This window comes from Catharus ustulatus, chromosome 29, assembly GCF_009819885.2.
Source record: "Catharus ustulatus isolate bCatUst1 chromosome 29, bCatUst1.pri.v2, whole genome shotgun sequence".
Lineage (NCBI taxonomy): Eukaryota > Metazoa > Chordata > Aves > Passeriformes > Turdidae > Catharus > Catharus ustulatus.
The window spans coordinates 1,688,257-1,713,502 of NC_046249.1; the positions used below are offsets into that span (position 1 = coordinate 1,688,257).

Consider the following 25,246-nt stretch of genomic DNA (forward strand, 5'->3'; position numbering starts at 1 on the left):
AAATAATAAAAACTGCATAATAAAAAATAAAAAATTAAAATTCTAAAAATAAAAATACAAAATGCATAATAAAATAAAAATAATAAAAATTACAAAATGCGTAATGAAAATATAAATAATAAAAAATAAAAAAATACAAAATACAAAATGCATAATGAAAAATAAAAATAAAAATAATAAGAAATAAAAATACAAAATACAAAATGTGTAATAAAAATAAAAATTAAAAATAAAAATAAAAATAAAAAACAGAATTTGGGAATAACCCATGGCTGGTTTAATTTGGGAATAAATAAATTATGGGATGTATCCTGGATTAATTCACTGATGGGATGTATCCTGCATTAATTAAATTATGGGATTTGTCCTGGATTAAATAAATTATGGGATGTATCCTGGATTAATTCAATGTGGGATGTGTCCTGTGTTAGATAAATTATGGGATGTAGCCTGGATTAAATAAATTATGGGATGTATTCTGGATTAATTCAGTGTGGGATGTGTCCTGTATTAATTAAATTCTGGATGTGTCCTGGATTAAATAAATTATGGGATGTGTCCTGTATTAATTAAATTCTGGATGTGTCCTGCAGGGAATCCTGCTGGGCAGAGCCCTCAGGCTGAGCCTCAATTCCCTTTATTTTTCTTTCCCTCCTCCTTTTCTTTGGTTGTCCCCGTGCCCGTTTGATTTGTTGATTTGTGCCTCCCCTCCCCTCCCCGGGGATCCAGGAGCCCCTTTTGGAGCAGGGAAAGATGAATTTGTTTGCCTGTCCTTGTCCTGTCCTTGTGCCGTGTCCCCCCCGAGGGCTGGGCGTTGATGAGCTCGTTAACCCCTCACTAATGAACATTTCCCTGCAGCTGGAGCAGTTCAACATGATCGAGAACGCCATCAGCTCCAACAGCCTGTACAGCCCCTGCTCCACCCTCAACTACTCGCAGGCTGCCATGATGGGACTGACGGGCAGCCACGGCAGCCTGCAGGACTCGGCACAGCAGCTCAACTACTCCAGCCACAGCAACATCCCCAACATCATCCTGACAGGTGAGGGAGGGCCTGGGGGGGCAAACATTGTCATCCTGAAACACCTGGGGGTGCCTCAACATCATCCTGACAGGTGAGGGCACACCTGGGGGGGCAAACATCATCATCCTGGGGTGCCCCAGCACCATCCTGACAGGTGAGAACACACCTGGGGGGGCAAACATTATCATCCTAACACAGCTAGGGGGGCAAACATCATCATCCTGACAGGTGAGGGAGGGCCTGGGGGGGCAAACATCATCCTGATACACCTGGGGGGGCAAACATCATCCTGATACACCTGGAGGAGCAAACATCATCCTGACAGGTGAGAGCACACCTGGGGGGAGCCCCAACATCATCCTGACACACCTGGGGGGAGCTCCAACACACTTGGGGGGGCAACATTGTCATTCTGACACACCTGGGGTGCCCAACATCATCCTGACAGGTGAGAGCACACCTGGGGGTGCAAACATCATCATCCTAACACAGCTAGGGGGGCAAACATCATCATCCTGGGGTGCCCCAGCACCATCCTGACAGGTGAGAGCACACCTGGGGGGGCAAACATCATCATCCTGGGGTGCCCAACATCATCCTGACAGGTGAGGGCACACCTGGGGGGGGCAAACATCATCATCCTAACACAGCTAGGGGGGCAAACATCGTCCTGGGGTGCCCCAACATCATCCTGACAGGTGAGGGAGGGCCTGGGGGGGCAAACATCATCATCCTGACACACCTGGGGTGCAAACATCATCATCCTGGGGTGCCCCAACATCATCCTGACAGGTGAGGGTGGGCCTGGGGGGAGCCCCAACACACCTGGGGGGGCAACATTGTCATCCTGACACACCTTGGGGGGCAGACATCATCATCCTGACACACTGGGAGGGCAAAATTGTCATCCTGGGGTGTCCCAGCATCATCCTGACAGGTGAGAACACACCTAGGGGGACAGATACCACCATCCTGACACACCTAGGGGGGAACAACATTGTCATCCTGACACACCTTGGGGGGCAGCATCATCATCCTGACACACCTGGGGGGAGCCCCAACATCATTCTGGGGTACCCCAACATCATCCTGACAGGTGAGAACACACCTGGGGGGGAAAAAAAATCATCCTGACACACCTGGGGGGGCCCCAACACCATCCTGACAGGTGACAGTGGCTCTGTGGGGGCTCGCCCTGTGACCACCAGGGGTGGGCTGGTGGGGACACAGGAGAGGGAGATTGGTGTGATCCTCACCTGGGACACCTCAGGAGGTTGGTGGAGGGTGCAGAGGTGGAATACAGGGGTGGGGAAAGGTCTGAGGAGACTGAGGGGACTCTGTGGGTTCTGGAGCTGAAGGTATTGAGTGTCCCAAAATGGGATACAGGGATAGGAAAAGAACTGAGGGGACTCTGGGTTCTGCATCTGAAGGTGTTGGAGTGTCCCAAGCTGGGATACAGAGGTGGGAGAAGGTCTGAGGGGACTCTGAGTTCTGGATCTGAAGGTGTTGAGTGTCCCAAACTGAGATACAGGGATGGGAAAAGGTCTGAGGGGACTGAGGGGACTCTGTGGGTTCTGGATCTGAGGGTGTTGAGTGTCCAAAGTTGGGACACAGGGGTGGCCAAAGGTGTGAGGAAACTGAGGGCACTGCAGAGGACACTGAGGTGACTCTGGTTCTGTTTCTGAAGGTGTTGAGTGTCCCAAATGGGGATACAGGAATGGGAAAAGAACTGAGGGCACTGCAGAGAAGACTGAGGGGACTCTGTGTTCTGCATTTGAAGGTGTTGAGTGTCCCAAACTGGGATACAGAGGTGGGCGAAGGTCTGAGGGGACTCTGAGTTCTGAATCTGAAGGTGTTGAGTGTCTCAAATGGGGATACAGGGATGGAAAAAGGTCTGAGGAGACTGAGGGGACTCTGTGGGTTCTGGAGCTGAGGGTGTTGAGTGTCCAAAGTTGGGACACAGGGGTGGCCAAAGGTGTGAGGAAACTGAGGGCACTGCAGAGGACACTGAGGTGACTCTGGTTCTGTTTCTGAAGGTGTTGAGTGTCCCAGACTGGGATACAGGGATGGGAAAAGAACTGAGGGCACTGCAGAGAAGACTGAGGGGACTCTGTGGGTTCTGCATCTGAAGGTGTCGAGTGTCCCAAGTTGGGATACAGAGGTGGGAGAAGGTCTGAGGGAACTCTGGGTTCTACATTTGAAGGTGCTGAGTGTCCCAAACTGGGATACAGGGATGGTAGAAGGTCTGAGGGGACTGAGGTGACTCTGGGTGCTGCATTTGAAGGTGTTGAGTGTCTCAAATGGGGATACAGGAATGGGAAAAGAACTGAAGGCAGTGAAGAGAAGACTGAGGGGACTCTGTGGGTTCTGGAGCTGAAGGTCCTGAGTGTCCCAAATTGGGATACAGGGATAGGAAAAGATCTGAGGGGACTCTATGAATTCTGCACCTGAAGGTGTTGGAGTGTCCCAGGTTGGGATACAAGGCTGGGAAAAGGTCTGAGGAGACTGAGGGGACTCTGTGGGTTCTGCATTTGAAACTGTTGGAGTGTCCCAAACTGGGATACAGAGGTGGGAGAAGGTCTGAGGGGACTCTGTGGGTTCTGGAGCTGAAGGTGTCAGTGTCCCAAACTGGGATACAGGGATGGGAAAAGGACTGAGGGGACTCTGTGGGTTCTGGATCTAAAGGTGTTGAGGGTCCCAGGTTGAGATACAGAGGTGGGAAAAGGTCTAAGGGGACTCTGGGTTCTGCACCTGAAGGTGTTGAGTGTCCCAAGTTGGGATACAGGGATGGGAAAAGGTTTGAGGGGACCCCATGGTGCTGCAGCTCTGATCTCAGCTCTGGGAGCAGGGACAGGAGCCAGGGAATGGCTGGAGCTGTGCCAGGGGTTTGGGATGGAGCTCAGGGAAAGGCTCTGCCCCTTCTGCCAGAGCTCCAGGACAGCACTCTGGGACATTTTTGGGGGTGTGTGCAGGGCCAGGAGCTGAATTCATGATCCCTGTGGGTCCCTCCCAGCTCAGGAAATTCCGTGATCCCAACCTTGGGGATTGTTCTGTTGGGGGCTTTGTCCAGGTGCATGTCCCAGTGCTCACCTGTGCACACTCAGCTCCAGTTCTCTCTGCATTTATCCTGCCTCTGAATTCCCTGGATCCTGTGCTAGTGAGGAAAAGCTGTGGGAGCCAAACTGGCCAGCACAGGGCTGGAGTGTCACATATGGTGGCCAATCTGGTCACGGTGGGATTTGGGAAACAATCCCTGCCCAGGCTTGTGGCTGCAGCCAGGGAGAAAAAAAAAGACTGGAGTGACACCAAACAGGAATTTTGGGTCGAGCTGTGAGGAACCTGAAACCTGCAGGAGGGTGCAAGTGTCATAAATATTTCTGTAAAATATTTCCAGGGTTTTTTGGGAGCTGTTTTCTGATTTCCCCCCGGTGTTTGTCCCCTGCAGTGACAGGAGAATCCCCCCCCAGCTTATCAAAAGAACTGACCAGCTCCTTGGCAGGAGTGGGGGACGTCAGCTTCGACACGGATTCCCAGTTCCCTCTGGATGAACTCAAAATTGACCCTTTGACCTTGGATGGACTTCACATGCTCAACGACCCCGACATGGTCCTCACCGACCCCGCCACAGAGGACACGTTCCGCATGGACCGGCTGTGACCTGCCAGGACCTGCTCCTGGGGACTCCCCGTGCTCCTGGGGGTTCCCTGTGCTCCTGGGGGATCCCCCCCTGCTCCTGGGGGTGCCCCCCTGTACAATGAGTACCCACAGCTTGTTGTTCTGAGCTTGCCCCCGCCCGGCGCTGTCACCCCCCGAGCCGCCCGCCAGGAGCTTTGTCCCGGTTTGTCCCGGTTTGTCCCCCGGTTTGTCCCCCGGTTTGTCCCGATTCTCCACCTCCTTTTCCAGCTCCTTGTCCGTGTCTGTGCACCATGGGGAGGGCTCTGTGCAGCTGAGGAAGGGCAGGCACCCCAATCAATCCCGGATCTGGGCTGCGGGGGTTGTGTCCCCTCGTGTCCCCTCTGCTCTGCCACCGTCCCCTGCAGCTGGGACTCTGCCCTGGTGTCCTGCTTGTCCCCAGCTGTGTCCCCTCCCTCCTGCCCCAAGCCCCAAAAATCCACTTTAAACACTATTTTTTCCAAGCTTTTTATGTTTTTTTAATTTTTTTTTAATATATATATATAATATATATCTATTTCTATATATGGCTACATATATAGAGAGCATTTCTGAGCACACATGAAAGTTCTATAATTCATTACTTGATTAGACAGAGGATCAGAACATCTTAAAGCAGCTAAAAAAAAATAGAGACTAACCTGCATAATCCTAATTTTTACTTTGTGAGATTCCTGGGTAACAGGAAGGGCATTTCCATAGCAATGCCAGGCTCGTAGAATCATGATTTTTTAATTTTTTTATTCTTATTCATTACTTATTCTGTTACTTATTTATGATTTTTTTTTTTTGTCATTGTTGTTGTCATTTTTTTTTTATTTAAATATTTGGATATTAGGAAAGTAGCTCAACTACATACAGCCAATGGAAGCACTCTACATAATATTTGTACAGTACATTTTTTTTTTGTGGTTTTATTCCAGAAATATATTATATATATTATATATGTAGGTATTTTTAAACTAACTGGAATTTTAAACAGATGTTAAGCAGGAATAAGGAAGCCTAAGGCAAGTTTAGATATTTTCTTTTGGAACAGACAAAATAGGATGGTTGGAACTAAAAAATTCCTTCATTCACCCAGGGGGAAAAAAAAAAAAAATCTCTTGCTCCACAATGACCAGGATTGAATCCTCCAAAATTCTGTGCAATTAAATGGAGAATTGATTATTTCTGATGATCCTTGTGAATATTCTGTGTTCAAAAAAATCCCATCCAGACTGCTCTGCCTGGAAATTCCTGGGAATGAATGAACTGAAAGGGCCCTGCTGGAACATCCTGATGGGAAAAAAAACCCAAAAAAACCAAAAAAAAACAAAACCAGGAATTCAGCAGCAATTAAAGGATTTGGAGTTTAATGAATGAATTAATGAGGGTGAGCTGCTCCTGCAGAGGGAGGCAGGATCCCATTCCCTAAATCCCATCCCAGTTCATCCCAGTTCATCCCAGTTGGGTTTTTCCCCCTTCCCTCCCTCCTGGGTTTGATTTTTGCCTCCCAACCCCAAAGCTGCTCTTAACGAGTTCCCTGCAATTCCTGAGACTCATCAGTGCTCTCCTGAGTTCTCTAATGAGTTATACCAAGTTTCTGTGTGCTTCCAGAAATCCCTGGGGTTCCTGCCTGCTCTGGGATCTCCCCTCACCTTCTGTGCCATTTGTTGACCATTTGCACTAAAAATGTGGAGTTTTTTTTCTTAAAATGTGGAATTTTTTTTCTTAAAATGTAGAATTTTTTTCTTAAAATGTGGAATTTTTTCTTGGCTTCCCTGGCTCTTTTTTTTTCACTCTTCTTTTTTTTTTTTTTTTCTCCACGCCCTCCAGAGGTTCCCCCTCATCTCTTGGGAATATTTTGGGATTTTTTTGGCAGGGTTGGAATTGGGTAGGACACGTTGTGGCTGCTTGTTTCAGATCCCTCTGCTCTTTCAGTGTCAGGAGGTGAAAAAAAGAATTTGAACCCCAGAGTTTGAGTCTGAACCCAAATTTAACTGAGTCTGAACCTGAGTTTAACTGAGTCTGAACCCCAGAGTTTGAGTCTGAACACAGAGTTTAACTGAGTCTGAGCCCCAGAATTTAACTGAGTTTGAACCCAAAGTTTAACACCAGAGTCACTCCAGAGAGAAGCAGCTGAGCAGGACCTGAAATTCTGAGATTCTGAAATTCTGAGATTCTGAATCTCTGAGATCCTGAGTTTCTGAATTTCTGAGATTTTGAGTTTCTGAAATTCTGAGATTCTGAATTTCTGAGATTCTGAATTTCTGGGTTTCTGAAATCCTGAGTTTCTGAGATTCTGAATTTCTGAGTTTCTGAGATTCTGAATTTCTGAATTTCTGAGATTTTGAATTTCTGAGTTTCTGAGATTCTGAATTTTTGAGATTTTGAAATTCTGAATTTCTGAAATTCTGGAATTCTGAGATTCTGAAATTCCGAGTTTCTGAAGTTCTGACATTCTGAAATTCTGAGATTTTGAGTTTCTGAGTTTCTGAATTTCTGAGATTCTGAAATTCAGAGTTTCTGAAGTTCTGAGATTCTAAAATTCTGAGATTCAGAGTCTCTGAGATTCTGAATTTCTGAGATTTTGAGTTTCTGAGATTCTGAATTTCTGAGATCCTGAAATTCAGAGTTTCTGAGACTCCTCACTGAGGCTCCTTCCTGCATTTTTAACTCTGTGTGTAAATGAGATCTCTTTGTGTCTCAGACTTGGCAGCAGACCTTGCAAATGGCCTGAATTTCAAACTGACCCACCTTGGCTGCAGGTGGCACAGTTAGGGAGCTGCAGCTGGGAGAAATCCAGGGTTTATTCCCTGGGGAAATGCAGGGTTTATTCCCTGGGGAAATCCAGGATTTATCCCTGAGAGAAATCCAGGATTCATTCCCAGGAGAAATCCAGGGTTTATTCCCTGGGGAAATCCAGGGTTTATCCCCAGGAGAAATCCAGGATTCATTCCCTGGGAGAAATCCAGAGTTTATTCCCCTATGAAAAATCCAGGATTTATTCCCAGGAGAAATCCAGGGTTTATTCCCAGGAGAAATCCAGGTTTTATTCCCTGGGAGAAATGCAAGATTTATCCCCTGAATAAATCCAAGGTTTTATTCCCTGGGGAAATCCAGGATTTATCCCTGAGAGAAATCCAAGGTTTATTCCCTGGAGAAATCCAAAGTTTTATTCCCAGGAGAAATCCAGGATTTATCCCTGGGGAAATCCAGGGTTTATTCCCCTATGAAAAATCCAGGGTTTATTCCCTGGGGAAATCCAGGGTTTATTCCCTTGGGAGAAATCCAGGGTTTATTCCCAGGAGAAATCCAGGTTTTATTCCCTGGGAGAAATGCAGGATTTATCCCCTGAATAAATCCAGGTTTTATCCCCAGGGGAAATCCAGGCTTTATCTCCAGGAGATATCCAGGATTTATTCCCTGTGAGAAATCCAAGGTTTTATTCCCTGGGGAAATCCAGGATTTATCCCTGAGAGAAATCCAAGGTTTATTCCCTGGAGAAATCCAAAGTTTTATTCCCAGGAGAAATCCAGGATTTATCCCCTGGCAGAGCTGGGGTGTCCCTGTGGGATTGGGGCAGGACCCTGTGAGATCCAGGGATTCCAGCAGCTCCTGCCTTCCCCTTCCCCAGGGGACTCCCCCTCTCACTCCCTAAAATCCCAGATTTTGTGGCATCAGGCTGATCTGGAAGCAAACCCAGAGAAAAATCGTGGAGAGGATCCCAAGCATTCCCAGAACAAAGAATTCATTTTATTTCCAGTGGAACAGTGCTCAGTGTGAGAGGCTCCCACCAAGGAAAAACTGAAAAAAAACCCAAAACCAAAACCTGCAGGAGCACATGGTGTTAATTGGTGTCATTGCTGAGTTTGGTTCCAGTGCTGGTGGAGCTGTCTGGTGTCCCCAGGGGTGCCTGTCCCTCCCTCCCTCCCTCCCTCTGTGTTTTCTATCACCACCCCAAAACTCCCAAGCTAGACTGTTGCATTTGCCAATACAATGGGGAAGAACAGGAATAAACCCTAGGTGCATCCAAAACTGTGATTTTTTTTTTTTATTTTTAATTTTTTATTTTTTATTTTTTTTTTCCAGCAGCCAGCCCAGCCCTGGTGCTCTGGGGGGGCTGGGGGAGGCTCCTTTCCCTGTACATAAATTCCCCCACAGCTTCTGCATGGCAGGGAGTGCTTGCCAGCCCCCCCTGTGCCCCCAGATCCAGCCTGGGCTGAGCTTTGCCCCCCCTGGGCTGAGCTTTCATTTCCAAGAGGGGAAATCCTTTCCAGAAAAGTCTCTGGAATCACTCAGGAGCTGCTGGCCCTGTGCATTGTTTGGTGAATTCATTTCTGGGAGAGCTCCTGGGTGAACTTTCAGCCCAGAGGGACCTTGGGGTCCTGCAGGTCTTTCCCAACCTTCATTTGGTTCTTCCTTTCCAGCCCTGATTCCAGAATTTTTTTCCCACCTTAATTTGGTTTTTCTTCTCCTACCTTGATTGGGTTCTTCCTTTCCAGCCCTGATTCCAGAATTTTTTTCCCACCTTAATTTGGTTTTTCTTCTCCCACCTTGACTGGGTTGTTCTTTTCCCACCTTGATTTGGTTTTTCTTTTCCCACCTTGATTGGGTTTTTCTTTTCCCACCTTAATTTGGTTTTTCTTCTCCCACCTTGATTGGGTTCTTCCTTTCCAACCCTGATTCCTGAATTTTTTTCCCACCTTAATTTGGTTTTTCTTCTCCCACCTTGACTGGTTTGTTCTTTTCCAACCCTGATTTGGTGATTATTTTTTTTTCTGAACTCGATTCAGGTTCTTTTCCAGCCTTAATTCAGTGATTCCTCCCCAACCCTGATTCTGTGTCCCTTTCCCAACCTCAACTCCAAGATCAAAACCTTCCCTGAGTTTCTCTAACAGCAAAACCAAACCGTCCCTCCTAAAAATTTCTGTCAAAACAACAATTAAATCTTGAGCTGTTCCTTTAAGGAAAGACCTTCTGGAGCTGAAGGAAGCAGGAAATCCCCTCCTCCCCTGCTGCCCCCCACCTTGGCTGTTTTTATTTCTGGAGAAACCCCAAAACCAGCGCGTTTATTCCTCGGAGCAACGGCCCCCCCGTCACTGTGATGGCAATGTGAAAGCGCAGGTAGCCTTTGTTACGTGTGTCTGTCCTTTTTAAAAAACAACAAAACAACAAAAAAACACCCCTCCCCTTTAGAATTGAAACTTTGTAGTGTTCCTGTCCTTTGTATTTTGAGTTGCATCTTATTTATAGGGCGCAGTGTAGGCATGGATTGCATGTCGGTTTTCTATGCGGGCACCACGTTCTGACTGTGTATTATAAATCATTTTTACCTTTTTAAACAGGGAAAAAAAAAACAACAAAAAAAACCAACTAAACAAAAATAATTGACAGCAACACAACAGAAATCATTGTGTGGAATTTCTATACTGCAAAGCCAAACACTACATGGAGTCCTCTCTTGGTTTGTGTTATTTATTTTCTGGTTGGGGCGGGCGGGGGGCGGGCGGAGCCGTGTGTGCGTTGCCTTATGTGGGCTTGACCAATTTTATCAAAATAAAGGCCTGAAGGGGTAAAATCCAATGGCTCTTGTCTTCAGGGGGTGGGAGGGGAAAAGGTTGGGGGAAAGGGAGAGGATCCTGTGGGGAAAAGGGAGAAAATCCCATGGGGAAAAAAAGGGAAAGAAAAGAAAAAAAGGGAGAAAATGTCTGGAAAAAAGGGAGAGGATCCCATTGAAAAAAAGGAGAGGATCCCATGGGAAAAAGGGAGAAAAATCCCATTGAAAAAAGGGAGAGAATGTCTGGAAAAAAAGGGAGAGGATCCCATGGGGAAATGGGAAAAAATCCCATGGAAAAAAAGGGAAAGAAAAGAAAAAAAAGGGAGATAATGTCTGGAGAAAAAGGGAGAGGATCCCATGGGAAAAAGGGAGAAAATCCCATGGAAAAAGGGAGAGCATCCCATGGAAAAAAGGGAAAGAATCTCTGCAAAGAAGGGAGAGAATGTCTGGAATAAAAGGGAGAAAATCCCATGGGGAAAAGGGAAAGAATCTCTGCAAAAAAGGGAGATAATGTCTGGAAAAAAAGGGAGAGGATCCCATGGGAAAAAGGGAGAAAATCCCATGGAAAAAGGGAGAGGATCCCATGGAAAAAAAGGGAAAGGAAAGAAAAGAAAAAAGGGAGATAATGTCTGGAATAAAAGGGAGAGGATCCCATGGGAAAAAGGGAAAGAATCTCTGCAAAAAAGGGAGAAAATGTCTGGAAAAAAGGGAGAGGATCCCATTGAAAAAAAGGAGAAAATCCTATGGGGAAAAGGGAGAGGATGTCTGCAAAAAAAGGGAGGATCCCATGGGAAAAAGGGAGAAAATCCCATTGAAGAAAGGGAGAAAATCCCATTGAAAAAAGGGAGATAATGTCTGGAAAAAAGGGAGATAATGTCTGGAAAAAAAGGGAGAGAATCTCTGCAAAAAAGGGAGAGGATCCCATTGAAAAAAGGGAGATAATGTCTTCAAAAAAGGAATAGAATGTCTGGAAAAAAAGGGAGAGGATCTCTGCAAAAAAAAGGGAGATAATGTCTGGAAAAAAGGGAGAGGATCCCATGGGGAAAAGGGAGAAAATCCCATGGGAGAAAAAAAAAAAAAAAAGGAATCCCAAACACAGCTGGGCTGTGTGGGAATTGCTCCTGGGAGGGAAGAGCAGAGAGTTGAGTTTGAATCCTGAAATCCCAGCCCTGGAATCCTGGAATATCCTGAGCTGGGAGAGACCCCAAAGATCCTCACAGGGCACCCCAGGGATCCTCACAGGGACCCCAGGGATCCTCACAGGGACCCCAAAGATCCTCACAGGGACCCCAGGGATCATCACAGGGACCCCAAAGATCCTCACAGGACACCCAGGGATCCTCACAGGACACCCAGGGATCCCAGAAGAGTTTGGACTTGGAGGGGACCTTGGAGACCCCCAGTCCACCCAGAGCAGGGTCCAGGTGGGTTTGGGATGTCCCCAAGAGGATTTGGGGTGTCCCCAGGAGGGTTTGGGGTGTCCCCAGGTGGGTTTGGGGTGTCCCCAGAAGGGTTTGAGATGTCCCCAAGTGGGTTTGGGGTGTCCCCAGGTGGGTTTGGGATGTCCCCAGAAGGGTTTGAGGTGTCCCCAAGAGGGTTTGAGGTGTCCCAGGAGGATTTGGGATGTCCCCAGGAAGGTTTGGGATGTCCCCAGGAGGGTTTGAGATGTCCCCAGGAGGGTTTGAGGTGTCCCCAGAAGGGTTTGAGATGTCCCCAGGAGGGTTTAGGGTGTCCCCAGGTGAGTTTGGGATGTCCCAGGTCGGTTTGGGATGTCCCCAAGAGGGTTTGGGATGTCCCAGGAGGGTTTGAGGTGTCCCCAGAAGGGTTTGGGATGTCCCCAGAAGGGTTTGGGATGTCCCCAGAAGGGTTTGGGATGTCCCAAGGAGGGTTTGGGATGTCCCCAAGACGGTTTGGGATGTCCCAGGAGGGTTTGAGATGTCCCCAAGTGGGTTTGGGGTGTCCCAGGAGGGTTTGGGATGTCCCCAGGCCCAGATAGGGACAGGGACAGGGACAGGGACAGAGACAGGGACAGGGACAGGACCTGGCCTTGCTGGGGGCTTTGGGTCAGACCTAAACCTGTTAAATTTTAGTATTTCTGTGTCCTTTGGGTGAAGTTTTTGTTGTTTTCATCCCCTGTGCCGGTGATTTGGGATGGACACGGGGATGGTTCTGCCTTGGGGTCCTTGATTTTCCTTTCCCTGAGGGGACAAGGGACACACCCAGCTCAGTGCCACCCTGGTGTCACCTCCTGTGAGCCACAATTCCAGAGCTGGGATTGCTCCTGTGGCTGCTCCAGCACTCCCAGGCCTTCCTCAATCTGCTCTCAGTGATTTAGGGGATAAAAAAGGGATGAAAAATCTCCATCCTAAACCTAAAAATTATTTCTGCCCTTTCTGAAATAGGGGAGTTGTAAAATTCCTGAAGGAAAAACGAAATGGAGCTGAATTATGGCACAAAAGGGAATTTTTGGAATTTAACCAGATGTTTGCCCAGCAGGAAAAGCCCTTCCCAAATACCCTGGGTTCAGTTCTTTAAAAGGTTCAGTTGGGATCAGATTTGGGATTTTTAAGGTATTAAAGGAGGAGATAAAGGTGGTGTTTCCATCCTTGCAGGATGTTGGGTGTCCAAGCTCTGTGATTTTGTAGAGGGAAATTCTGAGGGGTTTGAGGCTCCTTAAACCAAACCTGGTTGGATCCTGAATATTCCTGAATATTCCTGAATATTCCTGGCAGGAGCAGTGGCAGCAAACCCTGGGGCACCCAAAAACCCCTGAGAAAACAGGACAGGAGACCCTGAGGGGATTTTTTTGGGCAGGAATCAGAACTTTGAGCTCTTCCTTTATTCCCTGCTGGGGGAACTGAAGGTGTTTGTGCTCCTGAAGGAAATTTTGATTTTATCCAACCCAACCCTGCAGTGCCTCAGTGGCAGCCAAGCCTGACATGGAGGGGGTTGATTTGGGGGAAATAAACCCAAATTATGCATTTTCAGCCTAAAAATGCTGCTCTGGACAAGCAAAACCTTTTTTATTCAGACAATTCGTGGGTGATTTCATTGATTTATGCAAACAAAGCCTGCTCAGTGCAGCAGCAGGGACACAGAAATGCAGCAAAAATTTATTTATTGTGTTTTTCTCTGGGTGAACCGACCTTGGCTTTAAATGTTTGCAACCAGACCTGATGTGAAAACCCAGCTCAGCTCTGTGATCCTTTCCCACCTCGATTTTTTTGTGTGAAGGCTTCTCTGTATCTTTGCATTCTTTGTAAAGGAAATGAAATAAAGTTTTTGCCTCTGGCTGCTCAGCTTTTTTCAGTTTTGTTTGTTGTCGATTTGGGGGGCTCAGTGTTGATAAAGAAATGGCAAAATCAGATTATTTCAGTTGAAAACTGAAAATTTCTCCAAGGGGAAATTGCACCTGCTCCAAAACCTTGTGGGGTCTGAATTTATTTCCCCAAAATGTTCCCTTGGATACCTGGCAGGGATTTAAAACTCCCCAGATTGATGGAAAAACCTTTCCCATGGCAGTGCCAGGAGCATTCCCAGCCCCTCAGCAGATTGTGGAGCACAAACCCAGCACCAAACCTGAATTTGTTGTTCCAGAGAGAACCAGGCAGGGCAGGGAAATTCCAAATTCCCAGGAGAGGAAAAGGAACCTCCCTGCATTGGCATTTCCAAGGAAATTCCAAATTCCCAGGAGAGGCAAAGGGACCCCAGGAAATTCCTCAGGATGGTTCCAGACCCTGCCAGGGGTTCAGAGACCTCAGCACAGAGCCCAGGACCCCTGAACCTTTAATTTCAACCCCTGGGAAAAATCACAACCTTTGCATGAAGAGTTACAAGGCACAGAAAATCAGCAGAGTTTAAATTAGTTTATCACAGGGTGAAAAAGGAAATTTTTAAGATTTTTTAAGAATAGAAGTTCAGGGTCAAGATGGAAGAATTTGGGTGTATTCTGTCCTTTCTTCTTTTTGGCATCCATCCTTTGGATGAGGGTGACACTTTTGGATTGATTTAGAGTAGAACTGGACTGTACAAGTGATAAACAGTGGGAGATAATTGTAAATAATGTTTTTAATAGTATACAATAATGTATTTTATAGTATAAAAATGGTGTCCCAGGGTGGGCAGTGTGTCTGGGGCTGACCTGCTGAGGGAAAGAACTTCTTAGCTGAGATAAAATAAATAACTGGAAACCACAGAAGAAGATTCCTGACTCTTTCTTCAGTGCCCAGCCTGGGACACAGAGAGTTTAAACTCCACAGGTGTCACCTGGAGCTCCTGAGACATCCCCTCCATTCTTTGGCATTTCCAAGGGAATTCCCAACCCAGCCCCACTGAGCTCAGCCCTGGGGGCTCCTCCCTCCTCATCTGCAAAGGAAAAGCTCCAGAAGAGCTCAGAGAACACACACATGACCAAGGAGAAATCCAGAATTTATTATCCAGCATTCCAAGTGTTTATTACCCAACATTCCAGAACAAAGACTCTCCTTAAAGTGCTTTTTTTTTTTTTCATTTATTAAAATGAGCAACTTGGCCCTTCTCAGACTGGTGCTGGGTTTGCTTTGCAGCAGATCCTGAGAAGGAAACCAGCACTGATTCTCAGGAGCCTTGGACAGGGAGAAGATTCCTGGGAATCCTCCCCAGACTGACTCCAACCATCCCAGCTGTGCAGGGAGCAGCTCAGGCTCCCTGTGTCCACCTCTGCCCTTCCCAGAGGATTTGTGGAACAATTTCAGGGATGTGCTGGTGGGGAAGGGGAGCTGGAGGCTGTGAGGCAGCGCTGGGAGGGTCCAGAGCAGGAGCAGGAAGCAGGAGGGGCTGCAGGCACCGGGCTGGGCTCAGTTCTGCTGCTCCCGGAACGTCTCGTAGTCCTCTGGGATGGTGTCTGGGGATGGCAGCACAGGGACATCAGGGGAGGACAGCAGGGAAAGGGGCTCAGGTCCTGTTTGGGCAGGTGAGGGTGGGGATGGAGCAGCAGAATTGCGGGGCTGACACTCACCGTTGCAGCGGTAGCGCAGGTTGGACCAGATGATGTTCTCCTGGGAGAAGCAGAACACCCCGAGGCGCCCCCCCCCGCATGGTGGTGTCCAGGACAACCCCCGTGTCTGCCACCACCTCGGGGCCTTCATAGAACCGAGCCCTGCAGGGGACAGAGGAGGGGGTGACAGCAGGGGACAGAGGAGGGACAGGGGTTCCCATGGAGGGGACAAGGCAGGGAGTGACAGGAAGGGACAAAGGAGGGACAGGAGGTGCCCTGGAGGGGAAAAAGGAGGGACAGGAGATCCCAGGGAAGGGGACAAGGCAAGGAGGGACAGGAAGGGACAATGGAGGGACAGGAGCTCCAAGGGAAGGGAACAAGGCAGGGAGGGTCAGGAAGGGACAAAGGAGTGTCAGGGGCTGCCCTGGAGGGGACAAAGGAGGGACAGGAGATCCCAGGGAAGGGGGAAAAGGAGGGACAGGAGATCCCATGGAGGGAACAAGGCAGGGAGTGACAAGAAGGGACAAAGGAGGGACAGGAGCTTCCCTGGAGGGGATGAGGCAGGGAGGGACAGGAAGGGACAAAGGAGTAACAGGAGATCTCATGGAGGGGAAAAAGGAGGGACAAGGGTTCCCAGAAAACGGGAAAAAGGAGGGACAGGAGCTGCCATGGAAGGGACAAGGCAGGGAGGGACAAGAAGGGACAAAGGAGAGACAGGAGATCCCATGGAGGGGACAAGGCAGGGAGGGACAGGAGCTCCGACATTCCCAGGTGTGGCCCTGAGACATTCCCTGCCCTGGCCTGGCTCACCTGATGTAGCCCACCTGGGGCCGGTGCTGCAGGAACCAGCGGTACGAGGTCTTGTCCTTCCAGCCCGAATTCCTGGGGTCCTTCCAGAGCAGCTTCACCTGGTCCGTGGTGTCCCCCGTGTGCCACAGGGAGTTCCTCAGGTACTCCCCGGGCCCTGTTTTGGATTTCACTGCCTGGGACAGAGGAGAGCCTGGTCAGATGTTGGGAAGGAGGATTTGACAGCAAGGGCTCACGGATATTTGTGTAGAACAAAAGATCTTTGAATGGAGAATCTGAGGGAGGAATAGAAATGAAAGCAAGTTTTGATATAGAAGAAAAGAATAGCAAGTGGGTTGGAAGGGGCTTTCATGACTTTCAAACAAAAGAACTTTTTACCAAGCAAAAAGATTTTCACAGGCAAACAAGAAAACCAATGCTGCAGGTAAAGATCTCAGAATTTTCCACTGCAAGAAAACTGAAAAACAACTTCTAGTTTAAACTATAACACACTAATCATTTGTGATTGGAAAACAGTAACAGGACTGTGGTAATGCTGGTAGTTAGGATTGGTTACAGGTCATAGTAAATTATTGATTGGCTGTTTTGTAATAAGATGCACAGCAAAGAAATCAATATAAAGCTGTGTGACATGAATGAAACAGAGCTTCAGGACATCAGCTCTGGGCTCACCCACGACCCACAGCTGCTGTAAACCTTGTCTGTGCAATGAAGAGAGCTCTCTGAATTCTCCATGCCACAGCTCTCACAGCCAGAGTGTGCACAAAGATCCTGCAGAGCTGCTGGAACCTCATCTGTGCAGCTTTGAGAGCTCTCTGAATTCTCCATCCAACTCTCACTGCCAGCACAGAGATCCTGCACAGCTGCTGGACCCTGTGCAATAAAGAGAGCTCTGAATTCTCCATCAGCTCTCAGCCAGTGTGCACAGAGATCCTGCACAGCTGCTGGAACCTCATCTGTGCAATGAAGAGAGCTCTCTGAATTCTCCATCTCCATCAGCTCTCACAGCCAGTGTTGCTGTAAATCTTGTCTGTGCAATGAACAACTTTGAGAGCTCTCTGAATTCTCCATCCCTGCCCAGCTCTCACTGCCAGTATTGCACAGAGATCCTGCAGAGCTGCTGTAAACCTTGTCTGTGCAATAAAGAGAGCTCTCTGAATTCTCCATCAGCTCTCACAGACAGTGTGCACAGAGATCCTGCACAGCTGCTGGAACCTCATCTGTGCAATGAAGAGAGCTCTGAATTCTCCATCAGCTCTCACAGCCAGAGTGTGCACAGAGATTCTGCAGAGCTGCTGTAAACCTTGTCTGTGCAGCTTTGAGAGCTCTCTGAATTCTCCATCAACTCTCACAGCCAGCACAGAGATCCTGCACAGCTGCTGGAATCTCATCTGTGCAATGAAGAGAGCTCTCTGAATTCTCCATCTCCATCCAACTCTCACAGCCAGTATTGCACAGAGATCCTGCAGAGCTGCTCATCCCCGGGCAGGAATGCACCCGGAATTCCTGCAGGGATTCACCTTCAGCTGGATGCCCGGCTCTGCCACGGCCCTGAAGGGGTTGGCCTGCCAGTAGGTTTGCTCCATCTGCTTCCACATCACCACGTAGAAGCTGGAGCTGTCCTGGTAGCCGAAGATGAAGCCGGCGTAGTCGTCGTCCGTGGCCGTGTTGACGTGGAAGGTGCCCTCGAAATCCACCCCGTTAAAGGCTGTGTACCCTGCCGGGACAGAAAAGAGCTCTGCACCCAGGAGAAACAGAGCCAGGGGAAATAGAGCTCTGCACCCAGGGAGAACAGAGCCAGGGGTAAAACAGAGCCAGGGGAAACAGAGGCAGGGGAAACAGAGGCCTGCACTCAGGGGAACACAGCCAGGGGAAATAGAGCTCTGCACCCAGGGAGAACAGAGCCAGGGGTAAAACACAGCCAGGGAAAATAGAGCCAGGGAAAATAGAACTCTGCACCCAGGGAAAAACAGAGCTCTGCACCCAGGAGAACAGAGCCAGGGAGAACAGAGGCAGGGGAAATAGAGCCAGGGGAAACAGAGCTCTGTACCCAGGGGAAAATGGAGCTCTGCACCCAGGAGAAACACAGCCAGGGAGAACAGAGGCAGGGAGAACAGAGTCCTACACCCAGGGGAAACAGAGCCAGGGAGAACAGAGCTCTGCATCCAGGGAGAACAGAGGCAGGGAAAACACAGCCAGGGAGAACAGAGTCCTGCACCCAGGGGAAAACAGAGCCAGGGGAAACAGAGCTCTGCACCCAGGGGAACAGAGCCAGGGGAAACAGAGGCAGGGAGAACAGAGTCCTGCACCCAGGGGAAACAGAGCTCTGCACCCAGGGGAACACAGCCAGGGAAAATAGAGCTCTGCACCCAGAAGAAACACAGCCAGGGAGAACAGAGCCAGGGGAAACAGAGCTCTGCACCCAGGGGAAACAGAGCCAGGACCCAAGGGAAACAGAACGAGGGGAAATAGAGCTCTGCACCCAGGGGAAACAGAGCCAGGACCCAAGGGAAACAGAACGAGGGGAAATAGAGCTCTGCACCCAGGGGAAAACAGAACTCTGCACCCAGGGGAACACAGCCAGGGAAAATAGAGCTTTGCACCCAGGGAAAACAGAGCCAGGGAAAACACAGCTCTGCACCCAGGGGTAAAACACAGCCAGGACCCATGGAAAAAACAGCCAGGATCCAGCTGGGCAAAACACAGCTCTGCACCCAGGGAAAACAGAGCCAGAGGAAACACAGCTCTGCACCCAGGGGTAAAACAGGCAGCACCAAGGGTAAAACAGGCAGCACCCAGCTGGGGAGGTTTGGCAGGAGTAAAACAGGCAGCACCCAGCTGGGGAGGTTTGGCAGGAGTAAAACAGGCAGCACCCAGCTGGGGAGGTTTCACAAAGGGTAAAACAGGCAGCATCCAGCTGGGGAGGGCTCTGAAGGGTTAAACAGGCAGCACCCAGCTGGGGAGGTTTCACAAAGGGTTAAACAGGCAGCACCCAGCTGGGGAGGTTTCACAAAGGGTTAAACAGGCAGCACCCAGCTGGGGAGGGCTCTCAGGGCACTCTGGACTCGGTGCAGGGAGCAGTGGCTGATGGAAGCTGCACTGAGTGATGATTGTGATTTCCCAGAGGGAAATTCTCACCTACAGCCAGGCCAGGGTCGCTGTTCATGGTCTGCACAATCTCCATGCCCTGGGGAAGAGGGAGGGGGACTCTGCAGTGCAGCTCCAGCCACAGCAAATCCCCTCTGGGGCTGCCCCGGGGATTTGGGGCTGCAGAACCAGGGAGGCTGCGGCGCCTTTTAGGGGAAACCCTGCAGGGCTGTCCCCACCTGGAGCTGTCCCCACCTGGATCTGTCCTCACCTGGAGCTATCCCCACCTGGAGCTCTCACCTGGATCTGTCCTCACCTGGAGCTGTCCCCACCTGGAGCTCTCATCTGGAGCTGTCCCCACCTGGAGCTGCCCTCACCTGGAGCTCTCCCCACCTGGAGCTCTCACCTGGAGCTGTCCCCACCTGGAGCTGTCCCCACCTGGAGCTTTCCCCACCTGGAGCTGTCCCTCACCTGGAGCTCTCCCCACCTGGAGCTCTCCCCACCTGGAGCTCTCCCCACCTGGACTTGTCCTCACCTGCAGCTCTCCCCACTCTCTCCTCACCTGCAGCTCCCACCTGGAGCTGTCAGCACCTGCAGCTCTCTCACCTGGAATTGTCCTCACCTGGAGCTGTCCCCATCTGGATCTGTCTCCACCTGGATCTGTCCTCAGCTGGAGCTCTCCTCACCTGCAGCTCTCCTCACTCCCCACTCTCTCTCCCCACTCTCCTCACCTGCAGCTCTCACCTGCAGCTCTTTCCTCACCTGCAGCTCTCCCCACTCTCTCTGACCTGCAGCTCTCCCCACTCTCTCCACCCTCTCTCTCACCTGCAGCTCTCTCCTCTCACCTGGTTGAGCACGATCCAGTTGGGGTCGATCTGGGCGTCCCCCTCGGGGTCCAGCACCACGGTCTGGAAGGCCCTGAAGTCGGTCAGGGTCACCTGGGCGTTCTCAGGGCACACATCGATCCTGTCGATCACCATGTCCCTGTCGAAGTCGTCCTCGCACAGGTTCCCCACGCCGTCCCCTGGGAGAGAGAGCCTGATCCTAAACCTGACCCTAAACTGATCCCAAAACTGACCCTAAATGTGATCCCAAACCTGATCCCAAACCTGATCCTAAATGTGATCCCAAACATGATCCCAAACCTGACCCCACAACTGATCCCAAACCTGACCCTAAATGTGATCCCAAATCTGATCCCAAATCTGATCCCAAACCTGATCCCAAACCTGATCCCAAACCTGATCCTAAATGTGATTCCAAACATGATCCCAAACCTAAACCCAGCCCTGATCCCAGCCCTGATCCCAAACCTGATCCCAAACATGGTCCTGACCCCAAACATGATCCTAAACCTGATCCCAAACCTGATCCTAAATGTGATCCCAAACCTGACCCAAAACATGATCCCAAACCTGACCCTAAATGTGATCCCAAACCTGATCCCAAACCTGATCCCAGATAAAAATACTCCAAATCCTCCAAATCCCCCAGAGATCCCCAAATCCCCAGATCCTCCCAAACCCCCAGAGATTCCAACATCCCCCAAATCCCCCAGGGATCCCCAGATCCCCCAAATCCCCCAGGGATCCCCAGATCCCCCAGAGATCCCCAGATTCCCCAAATCCCCCAGGGATCCCCAGATCCCCAAATCCCCCAAATCCCCCAGGGATCCCCCAAATCCCCCAGGGATCCTGAAATCCCCCAGACCCTCAAATCCCCCAGGGATCCCCAGATTCCCAAATCCCCCAGGGAGCCCCCAAATCCCCCAGATCCCTCAGATCCCCCAGGGATCCCAAGATCCCCCAGATCCCCCCAATCCCCCAGGGATCCCCCCAATCCCCCAGATCCTCCAGATCCCCAAATCCCCCAAGGATCCCCCAAGGATCCCCCAGGGATCCCCAGATCCCCAAAATCCCCAAATCCCCCAGGGATCCCCCAAATCCCCCAGCTCCCCCATCTCCCCATCTCCCCCTCACCATCCGAGTCCTCCTGCCCGGGGTTGGGGACCAGCCGGCAGTTGTCGGGGCCGGGCGGGCGGAAGTCGGGGATGCCATCGTCATCATCGTCCTCGTCACACTCGTCCCCCAGCCCGTCCCCGTCCGTGTCCACCTGGGAGCTGTTGGGCACTGAGGGACAATTGTCCCGAGAGTCCTGGTGGCCGTCGCCGTCACTGCGACAGGGACGGGACACGTTAGACATGGCCATGGGACAGGAATGGGACAGGGATGGGGACAGGGACAGGGATGGGACACGTTAGACATGGCCATGGGACTGGGACAGGGATGGGACAGGGACAGGGATGGGGACAGGGATGGGACAGGGACACAGGGACAGGGATGGGACAGGGATGGGACAGGGACGGGGACAAGGAAAGGGACAGGGATGGGGACAGGGACACAGGGACAGGGATGGGGACAGGGACGGGGACAGGGAAAGGGACAGGGACACAGGGATGGGACAGGGATGGGACAGGGATGGGACAGGGATGGGACAGGACACGGGACAGGACACGGGACAGGACACGTTAGACATGGCCATGGGACAGGGACAGGGAAAGGGACAGGGATGGGACAGGGGTGGGACAGGGACAGCAAAAAGGACAGGGATGGGGACAGGGACGGGGATGGGACAAGGACAGGGACAGGGAAAGGGACAGGGACGGGACAGGACAGGGAGATGTTAGCCATGGCCGTGGGACTGGGATGGGAATGGGACAGGGAAAGGGACACAGCCATGGCCATGGGACAGGGACAGGAATGGGACAGGGATGGGACAGGGACAGTTAGCCATGGCCACCAACCCCAGACAGGGACAGGGACAATGACACATTAGCCATGGCCAAAGGACAGGACATGTCAGCCATGGCCATGGGACAGGAATGGGACAGGGATGTGACACATTAGCCATGGCCACCATACAGGGACACAGCCATGGCCACCACCCCCAGCCAGGGACAGGGACAATGACACATTAGCCATGGCCACCAGACCGTGGTCACTTTTTGTGAGGTCTGAAGAAAACTCCTCCTCTAAACTTCCCTTTTTTCCAGGACAAGGCCAGGCCAGGTTGTCACAGCCCCTTTGGTCCCCTCATCCCCAGCATTCCACACCAACAATCACAATTCTGAATTGTGCAGCTCACCTGTCCTGGTTGGTGTCACACTCATCTCCCACCAGGTCGTGGTCTGTGTCTTTCTAAAAAAATAAAAATAAAAATAAAAATAAAAACAATTTCAATTTTCCAGGGGAAAAGGCAAGAAAGAAACAGAGAGGCAACAGCAGAGATTGTGTGGGGTTTGGGGGGAATTCTGAGCTTGTCAGGGAATTTTGGGGTGGCAGCTGGCAGTGTCCCCTGGACAGTGGCACAGGGGTGGCAGCTGAAGTGTCACCTGGGCAGTGTCCCAGGATTTTTGGGGTGGTGAAGTGACACCTGGGCAGTGGCACAGGAATTTTGAGGTGGCGGCTGAAGTGTCACCTGGGCAGTGTCACAGGAATTTTGAGGTGGCAGTTGGCAGTGTCACCGGATTTTTGGGGCACAGGAATTTTGGAGCAGCAGCTGGCAGTGTCACCTGGGCAGTGGCACTGGATTTTTGGGGTGGCAGCTGAAGTGTCACCTGGGCAGTGTCACAGGAATTTTTGGGGTGGCAGCTGGCAGTGTCCCCTGGGCAGTGTCACAGGATTTTTGGGGTGGTGAAGTGACACCTGGACAGTGTCACAGGATTTTTGGGAAGGTAGCTGGCAATGTCACCGGAATTTTGGGGCACAGGATTTTTGGGGTGGCAGCTGGCAGTGTCACCTGGACAGTGGCACAGGAATTTTGGGGTGGTGAAGTGACACCTGGGCAGTGGCACAGAGGTGGCAGCTGAAATGTCCCCTGGGCAGTGTCACTGGATTTTTGGGGTGGCAGCTGGCAGTGTCACTTGGGCAGTGTCATCTGGGCAGTGGCACAGGGGCGGCAGCTGAAATGTCCCCTGGGCAGTGTCACAGGATTTTTGGGGTGGTGAAGTGACACCTGGGCAGTGTCACAGGATTTTTGGGGAGGCAGCTGGCAGTGACACCTCGACAGTGGCACTGGGGTGGCAGCTGGCAGTGTCACCTGGGCAGGGTCACAGGATTTTTGGGGTGGTGAAGTGACACCTGGGCAGTGGCACTGGATTTTTGAGGTGGCAGATGGCAATGTCACCGGATTTTTGGGGCACAGGAATTTTGAAGCAGCAGCTGGCAGTGTCCCCTGGGCAGTGTCACTGAGGTGGCAGCTGAAGTGACTCCTGGGCAGCGGCACAGGATTTTTGGGGTGGCAGTTGGCAGTGTCACCTCGACAGTGTCACAGGATTTTTGGGGTGGCAGCTGAAGTGACACTTGGACAGTGTCACAGGAATTTTGGGGTGGTGAAGTGACACCTGGGCAGTGTCACAGGATTTTTCAGGTGGCAGCTGGCAGTGTCACCGGATTTTTGGGGCACAGGAATTTTGGAGCAGCAGCTGGCAGTGTCACCTGGGCAGTGTCACAAGAATTTTGGGATGGTAGCTGAAGTGTCACCTCAACAGTGGCACTGAATTTTTGGGGTGGCAGCTGGCAGTGTCACCTGGACAGTGTCACAGGATTTTTGGGGTGGTGAAGTGACACCTGGGCAGTGTCTCAGGATTTTTGGGGTGGCATCTGGCAGTGTCACTTGGGCAGTGTCCCCTGGACAGTGGCACAGGGGTCGCAGCTGGCAGTGTCCCCTGGGCAGTGTCCCAGGAATTTTGGGGTGGCAGCTGGCAGTGTCCCCTGGGCAGTGTCCCAGGATTTTTAGGGTGGCAGCTGGCAGTGTCCCCTGGGCAGTGTCCCAGGAATTTTGGGGCTCTGGGGTTTGTACCTGGTCGGGGTTGCTGAGGCTGGGGCAGCTGTCACAGGCGTCCCCCACGCCGTCCCCGTCCCCGTCCCTCTGGTCAGGGTTGGGAACTCTCCTGCAGTTGTCCATGGAGTTTTTGATCCCTGGAATCCACAAAAAAAAAATTTCAGTCATGGATAAAGCAACGATTTTGTGTAAAATTTGTGATGAGTTCAGTTTGCAAACTGCCAGGGACAGCCCTGAGAGCCTGGAGCCACGATTGGATATTCCCAATTTTATCCCTTAAAATGGGTGACTGTGGATGATAAAAATGATAAAAAATAAAGTTTCATTGAGCACCACCCTGTGAGAGTGTCACCCCTGCTGGGGACACTGAACTGTCCCAGTTTGTCACCCTGGGATTGATGCCAGCAGGACACAGTGTGGGGATTATTAATTGGGATTAAACCCAAAATCACAGGGGATGAGACCAGACCCCAACGATAATAAATTAAATAAATCATTGAGCACCATCCTGTGAGAGTGCCACCCCTGCTGGGGACACCGAACTGTCCCAGTTTGTCACCCCGGGGCTGATGCCAGCAGGAAGCAATGTGGGGATTATTAATTGGGATTAAACCCAAATCACAAGAGGTGAGACCAGACCCCAATGATAATAAATCCAAAATTTCATTGAACACCACCCTGTGAGAGTGTCACCCCTGCTGGGGACACTGAACTGTCCCAGTTTGTCACCCTGGGATTGATGCCAGCAGGACAAAGTGTGGGGATTATTAATTGGGATTAAACCCAAATTGCAGGAGGGGTGAGACCAGATCCAAATCTCAGGAGGGTGACACCAGACCCCAATGATAATAAATCCAAAATTTCATTGAGCATCACCCTGTGAGAGTGCCACCTCTGCTGGGGACACCGAACTGTCCCAGTTTGTCACCCTGGGATTGATGCCAGCAGGACACAGTGTGGGGATTATTAATTGGGATTAAACCCAAATCTCAGAGGTGAGACCAGACCCCAACGATAATAAATCAAATAAATCATTGAGCACCACCCTGTGAGAGTGTCACCCCTGCTGGGGACACTGAACTGTCCCAGTTTGTCACCCCGGGGCTGCTGCCAGGGACCAGCCCGCCTCTCACCGTCGCCGTCCATGTCATCGTCGCACTCGTCGCCCTTGCCGTCCCCGTCGATGTCCTTCTGGTCGTTGTTCTTCACCTGCCGGCAGTTGTCACACGCGTCCCCGAAGTTGTCCCTGTCGGCGTTGCGCTGGTCCGCGTTCCTCGTGTACACACAGTTGTCCTGC

The 25,246-nt window shown here is 50.7% G+C and overlaps 2 protein-coding genes and 2 long non-coding RNA genes across 12 annotated transcripts in view; 2 read left to right on the forward strand and 2 right to left on the reverse strand.

Moving 5' to 3' along the window:
* The window catches only part of CRTC1 (CREB regulated transcription coactivator 1), a 54,987-nt gene extending 49,108 nt beyond the window's left edge, over window positions 1-5,879 (forward strand). For all 8 annotated transcript variants that reach the window (XM_033082134.2, XM_033082138.2, XM_033082139.2 and 5 more), the window contains 2 exons: window positions 859-1,042; window positions 4,470-5,879. In XM_033082134.2, the coding sequence (XP_032938025.1) occupies window positions 859-1,042; window positions 4,470-4,681 (396 nt within the window). In that variant the 3' untranslated portion in view covers window positions 4,682-5,879. The remainder of the gene's footprint in view (window positions 1-858; window positions 1,043-4,469) is intronic.
* A 1,235-nt stretch (window positions 5,880-7,114) lies between these two features.
* Window positions 7,115-9,806, forward strand: LOC117008377. The gene is made up of 2 exons (XR_004420307.2): window positions 7,115-7,777; window positions 8,121-9,806. It is a non-coding gene; the product is annotated as an uncharacterized LOC117008377 (long non-coding RNA).
* Window positions 9,042-10,245, reverse strand: LOC117008374. Of its 2 annotated transcripts, none has more exons than XR_004420305.2 (2): window positions 9,385-10,245; window positions 9,042-9,284 (listed from the first exon to the last, which is right to left on the reverse strand). It is a non-coding gene; the product is annotated as an uncharacterized LOC117008374 (long non-coding RNA). The 2 variants fall into 2 exon arrangements; XR_004420304.2 differs by having other exon boundaries at window positions 9,335-10,245.
* Window positions 10,246-14,987: 4,742 nt separating this feature from the next.
* LOC117008243 (cartilage oligomeric matrix protein) overlaps window positions 14,988-25,246 on the reverse strand; it is a 29,748-nt gene continuing 19,489 nt past the window's right edge. Inside the window, 11 exon segments of the mRNA XM_033081921.2 lie at window positions 14,988-15,120; window positions 15,235-15,307; window positions 15,309-15,375; window positions 16,024-16,196; window positions 17,541-17,737; window positions 19,159-19,207; window positions 19,953-20,131; window positions 21,087-21,280; window positions 22,252-22,304; window positions 23,968-24,086; window positions 25,083-25,242. Coding sequence (XP_032937812.1) covers window positions 15,074-15,120; window positions 15,235-15,307; window positions 15,309-15,375; window positions 16,024-16,196; window positions 17,541-17,737; window positions 19,159-19,207; window positions 19,953-20,131; window positions 21,087-21,280; window positions 22,252-22,304; window positions 23,968-24,086; window positions 25,083-25,242 — 1,311 coding nt within the window. The 3' untranslated portion in view covers window positions 14,988-15,073.